Source organism: Theropithecus gelada, chromosome 12, assembly GCF_003255815.1.
Source record: "Theropithecus gelada isolate Dixy chromosome 12, Tgel_1.0, whole genome shotgun sequence".
Lineage (NCBI taxonomy): Eukaryota > Metazoa > Chordata > Mammalia > Primates > Cercopithecidae > Theropithecus > Theropithecus gelada.
The window spans coordinates 50,701,656-50,707,655 of record NC_037680.1 but is presented as its reverse complement, the minus strand read 5'-3'; the positions used below and the strand labels follow the sequence as shown (position 1 = coordinate 50,707,655).

General features: G+C 58.7%; 1 protein-coding gene across 1 annotated transcript; it reads right to left on the bottom strand.

Annotated features, from left to right (window-relative positions):
* Window positions 1–318: 318 nt before the first annotated feature.
* SP9 (Sp9 transcription factor) lies at window positions 319–2,800 on the bottom strand. Its single transcript, XM_025405425.1, has 2 exons — window positions 2,780–2,800; window positions 319–1,776 (listed from the first exon to the last, which is right to left on the bottom strand). The coding sequence occupies exons 1-2, from the start codon at window positions 2,798–2,800 to the stop codon at window positions 337–339; spliced, it is 1,461 nt and encodes a 486-aa protein (XP_025261210.1). The 3' UTR covers window positions 319–336.
* Between the last annotated feature and the right edge of the window lie 3,200 nt (window positions 2,801–6,000).

The following is a 6,000-nucleotide window of genomic DNA, read 5'->3' as shown; positions in this document are numbered from 1 at the left end:
GCGCGCGAGTGTGCGTGCTTGTGGTTGCAGGTCTCCGGTGTATGTGTACGTCTGGGAGTACGGTTTTTAAAGTGTTTGTGTCAGAGGATGGTTCGCTTTTGTTTCCGGACCACGCATTCGATTCTCATCCGGGCGCGGAAGGCGGAGGGGAGCTCCTCGCACGGCGGGCGAACCGCAGCCCGGGAACCCTGAGCGGCTCCACCTCGCGCCCAGCCGGGGCCCCGGGGGCGTCACTGAAGCCCCTGCCCTCCCATCCCCCGCTCTCTCGCCCTCCGAACTTCTCGTTCGTTCTCGGTGTCTCTACTCGCTCGCGTGCTCGCGCCTCTCGCCCGGCCTCTAAGAGTCGTTGGGGCCAGACGCTGCTTCCTTGCCTCCCGAGGAGGCCGCCGCCGCCGCCGCCGCCGCCGCCGCCGCAGCCGCTGCCGCTGCCGCCGCCCGGGCGGCACTGACGCCGGAGTCATGCAGGATGAGGTCGGGGGATTCGGAACGGGGCGTCTCCAGGTTGCTGGCGTCCGTGTCACTGTCGCTGCCCTTTTTGCCCCCGCCGCCCCCGTTGTGCGTCTTAATGTGTTTGCTCAGGTGGTCGCTGCGCATGAAGCGCTTGTTGCACACTGGACAGGCGAAGCGCTTCTCGCCCGTGTGAGTCCGCAGGTGCCGCTGCAGCTCGTCCGAGCGCGTGAAGCGCTTGCCACAGAAGAGCCAGTTGCACACGAAGGGCCGCTCGCCCGTGTGCCAGCGCAGGTGCGCCTTCAGGTGCGACGTCTTCCCGTACACCTTGCCGCAGCCCGGGATGTGGCAGCTGTGCAGGCCCTTGCGCCGCAGGCTCGCCCCGGCCGGGCCCAGCCGCTCTGCCTCCTGGCAGTTGGGGCAGTCGCAGGTGGCGCGGCCCGAGTAGCGGCGGGCAGAGCGTGCTGAGCTCCCCCCGGCGGCGGCGGCCGCGGCGCCCGAGATCATGGCGCTGGCGGCGGCGGCTGCCACGGCGGCGCTGGAGTCCGAATAGGAGGGCAACACCGGCTTGAAGCCGTCCTGGGCCAGCAGGTGCTGGCTGGTGGAGAGCAGGTGCGAGGCGGCGGCGGCGGAGGAGCCGAGACCCGTGGAGCTGAAGGCCGAGTGCGTGAGGGAACTGAAGTCGGGGTTGTAGGTGCCCAGCTGCGAGTGCAGCGAGGCCTGGGGGGCGCCCGAGTGCAGCGAGCTCTGGAGCCCCCCAGCGGGGTTCTGCACTTCCAGCCACGACCCCGGGCTGCTGTGCACGTCCCACCACGACGACGCCGCGCCGTTGGTCACCTCGCCGGCCGCCAGCGTCGAATGGAAGCCCGACTTGTACCACGACTCGTACGGGTGCGCCATGCCCACGCGCGGGTACAGGCCGTCGGCCGCCGTCGTGTGCACCTTGGAAATGAAGGCCGACTGGCCACCCGCCTCCTGCGGGGACACTCCGGCCGCTGCCGCCGCGGCAGCCGCCGAGTTGGAGAAGAGGCCGCCGTAGTCGCTGCTGAAGGCGGACGACGTGGGCGACGTGGAGGCCAGGCAGAAGGCGCTGTTGGCGGCGCCCGAGCCGCCCGCCAGGCCGCCCGAGCCACGGCCCCCGGTGGCCACCGCGAAGCCCGAGAGGCTGGAGCCGAGGTTGCAGCTGGAAGAGGAGCGCTTCCAGGGGTGAAAGCCGCCTTTGGCGAAGGCGCTTGACTCCGGCAGCGTCGTCAGCGGGCTCGTGTTGCCGATCTTGTTGCAGGTCGCCGCTAGCATGGCCAACGGGGTCGTTCCGAAGCGCGGCTCTTCCTAAAGTGGGTAGGATGGGGGAGGGAGCAAGGAGGAGGAGGGCAGGAGGAAGTGGGGAAGAAAGAAAGTGCACCCGTGAGCAGCCTCGTCCCCTGCAGCTGCTCCCGGGGGGGCTCTAGCTCCCCGCCTCGCGCCTCCTCCCCACGCGCCCGCGGAAGAGTCACCGCACCGGGCGCGGGACAGTGGCCATCACCGCGGCGAAGGTCCGGGGGCCAGAAAGTTGCTCTTCGCTGAGGCTGTAAATCAAAGATGCCTCCGTGTTCCCCGCCTCAGTCGCTGCAACCCTGACTACAACCGGACTTGGGTTGTCGCGGTAAACCGGCTCCTCTCCCAGAAGACCCCAAGTCGCCCTTCGGGGTGACGCGCGAAGGTAAACACAGAGACCAGAGACAACAAACACCGGGCGAGGGCGGAGGCGGCCGAAACAGCAGCCAGGGACGGGCGAAACTTGCAGCACTCCCAGGGTGGCTACGACTTGACTTTTCTTTTTTAATAGAAAACGTTTGGTTTTAAAGTTGACACACACACAAACACAGCGATTATGAAAACAACAATCCGAGGATAAGCGGCCAGAGACGTATTTTCAAAGTCACGGGCGAACTGGGGAGCCGCGGAAATGTAAATATTTATTAGCGTGACTAGATGGACTGCAAAACGATTAAGACTGTTTTCTGGAAACACCACTGTCGCATAATTGCAACAAAATCCCCAAAGCAAGGCGGGGGGTGGGGTATAAATCACGAGGGGAAGAAAAGAAACCTCTAGCTTTTCTTTGAAACCAAGTAAAAAAGGACTTCATTAAGAAGGCCTTTTCTTGCAAAGGCATCTGCTGGGTTCCAAAAACTTCGGGAAAAAATCAGTCCCAGAAATGTGGCAAGTGCTAATAGAAGCTGAAGCTGCAGTCCAGCAGCAACAGTTTCTCGGGAGCCGCAGACCCCAGAAGCCATAACGAAAAATTACTCCGGTTAAAATAAGCAAATGCATTGCCGCGCTTGCGACTTACCCCGAGTATAGACGTGGCCATAGCAGGTCTCTGGCTGCGCAGCGAGGCTGGGAGCGGGGCTGAGCCTGGCGGCTGCTCGGAAAAACTGCTTGGGTCCCGCGCGGCTCCCGCGTCCCCGCGCTCGCGCCGAGCGGACTCCGGGCTCCCGCCGGCTAAACTCAGCCTAAGTGCGAGGAGCACCCGCTTTGAAGTGCCGCTGGCTGCGCCTCTCACCCAATGAGGGCGCAGGCAGAGCAGACGGGAGCTGCCCCGCAGCCAATCAGACGCGCCGAGGGGCCCGGGCCCGGGCTCCCGGCGCGTGCCAGTCAAGTCGGCTAGCTAGGGCGGCGGGGGTGAGGGGGAATGGGGGGGGGATACTTGGGGGGGGGCGAGGGCGGGCTGGGGACTGAAGAAATTACAGTGCAATTAAAAATTTGCACACACTCACGCACCAAGCCAGGTTTAAGTACCAATGAAACCGGGCCACATGCACCCCCCCCCCCCCCCACACACACACAAACCACCCCGAGATGTTGCAAGTTAGGGCTGACAGTCCTACTCGACTCCCCACTTGTAGGAAAGGAGGCAGGAGAGGAGACACCCAGGCACAGCCCGCACCAGCAGGGCCCAAGTGGAGACGGAAATGTCAGCCCTCACTTTGTGTGTCCAGGCTCTTGCCTACAGAACACAACTTCAGCTTATATCTATCATTCTTGCTTGGGATTTTTTTTTTTTAATCATTTTCGTGTGTCTTCTACCCAATTCCTTATTCCACTAGATTCAATGTTACTCTCACAGTTATACTGGGGAGGGGGCACGAAGGGACAGTTCCTCTGAGAGGAGCGAAACAGGCCTCTCTGTACAGATCTACATCCACAGATTTGTTGGGAGGGCCTGGAGCCTGCTGCATCCCGCCATTTCCCCCCAGCGGTGTAAGTGACTTCCTAATTGTCGCTCTGGCCTCTGACCCGGGGGGTAATACAAGTGCCACTCACGCTAGAGGCTTCTGGTGGTAATTGAGGGCACCCTTTGTACGGTTTCGCCAGCGCTAAGATACCAGGTTAACCCAGTTGTCAAATATGACTAAACAGTGGGATGTGCTGATTATCTGCCGGGTTTTGCTGGGGGCTGGCGTGGGGGTGGGAGGCATCAGCCCATACAACACGCTGCACGAAGCCGCTTATTTTCACATTGTAACAACTTTGGAAACAGAGACCGGCGCGAGCGGCGTCCGCCCCCACCTCCACCTCCGCTGAAGCTGCAGCTTGCTCGGCTGTTTGTTTAACCCGGTGAAGATTTGCATGTCGCGTTTCATCCTGGAGTGGAATTTTCTTGTCCCAGCTCCAGCCCACTCCCACTCCAGACTGCCAAGGCCTAGAGTCTCGTCTGTAAGGCAAGTGCGCCGTGTTAAGAGGCGGGGTCCCCCTTAGTGCCCTGCTTTCACGGACGTGCCCGAGAAATCTCTCCAGGATTTTCACCCGGGAAGGCGGAGGACCAGGCCACACGTGGGCGCCCCCACATTTTGCAGGCTGGAAGCATCCTGAAGTCCTCCCTGGACCTTGTCAGTGTGAAAAGAGGTGTCCTCAAACAGACCAGGGTGCGTCTTCGAGTCCCCCAGCAACCGCTGAACTGCTTGTTTTTCTCTTTCTGGGCCCCGCTTTCTCTTTCTTCTCCAGGGTAACCAGAAGCTGTTTTTGAATCAGAAATACCAGCGCCCTCGGGCAGACCTGGGCGCTGGTTTTAACATAGCACACTCCCCACCAAACCCACACCCTGCTTCTTAGGAGAAAAAAAAAATTAAACTACCAACCCCAAACCCTCGAGTGCAAACGATGAGTTGTCGCGGAGCGGGTGCAAATGACAAGGATGTGGAACTGTGCCACCCGTGTTTTCTCTCCTCTTTTGCAAGATCTCTTGACCTAAAAGTACGACCAGAGTGGCACTGCTCTCGGCCCTGTGATGGAGCCTGGGTGCGTCTTGGCGCACTCCGTGGGTGGGGAGGGCTATGAGGGTCGCTTTCTTGGATTCCTGTTAAAATACTTTGGCTCAGAATGGTTTTTTTTCTTCTTCTTTTATTTTTTTCTCTTTTTTGTTTAAGGTGGCGAAAGCACCAAGGAAATTATGACAGAGAAAGAGAAGGGACAGAGGAGAAGAGAACGAGAAGGCTCGTGTGGCTGTCAATGAAGTGCTGTGCCCTGGGAGACTGTAGTGGAAATGGGGGTGGGGAGGTGTGAAAAGTCCCTGGGGGACGCGGGGTGGAGGGTTGAGGAGAAATCAGACCGCCTAGACGAGCCGGAAAGCCCAGCAGGGGGACCCGGGGGCCGTTCCCAACAGGTGACTTCTGCCCTGGAAGAAGACAGTGGTTCTCGGCTTCCCATAGAGTCTCCGCGTGGATTTACTAATAGAGGGATTGTTAAGTGGCAGCGAGGCGTTTCCGACTCACCCTGTGCAGCCCGGGGAGGAGAAACGCCAAGATTTCCCCCGTCCACCTCCTCCCCCACCCCCAACACACCCTCTCCTTAAGGAAACCTGACAAAGTAATAAATAAGACAATCCGAAAAGCCACTTAGCACTAGTGACATTTTCAAGCCAACCATTTAAAACAGTTCTCGCAGACACCTCGGGCTCTGGCGCCCTGCTCGCCTTCCTCTTCTCCTCCTCCCCTCGGGTCCCCTCCCCTCCCCCTCCCGCCGTTTTCCCGTAGTTCCAGCTGTCCGACTCTAGACGTGGGCACTCGCATATTCCTTTAGATACACGCGTCTGCATCACAATAAAAGTTAGGGAAATCTTCCAAACGAACGCAGGCAAACACCCGGGCCACTTCAACTCTAAGGTGGGGCCCCAAGGAAATCTTTCGGAGGAAGTCCAGATTTTTTTCGTCTGACAGATTTTTTTCATCCTCTAAAAAAATCTAGTTTTTAAACAAAGATCAATGTGTTATGCTAAAGTGTTGAGCTGACTGTTAAAACATTTGGGGAAATAATGACAATGTAACAAAGGCCTGGTTTGGAGTGAATCATCACCCTTTTAAAAGTTAAAGCAATTTTCAGGAGAATAGCTTTCAGCAAACGCTTTACATTATTCAAAACGGCCAAATAATGCTCTATTATAGCGCCTGAATGCTGCCAGTCAGCCCCTAAGTGCAATTTGTGCAAAGGCCCCGGTGCCTTATCTCCACTTCTTTATAAAGAGGTGAATATAAAACAATTTCTTCCAAACCCAGACAGAGAGCACGAAAATTG

Bases quoted from the DNA above. Each gene is read 5' to 3' on its own strand.
- SP9 (XM_025405425.1), bottom strand. From the start codon at position 2,800: ATGGCCACGTCTATACTCGGG. The intron at 1,777-2,779 runs GTAAGTCGCAAG...TACCCACTTTAG, and splicing joins TGGCCACGTCTATACTCGGG to GAAGAGCCGCGCTTCGGAAC.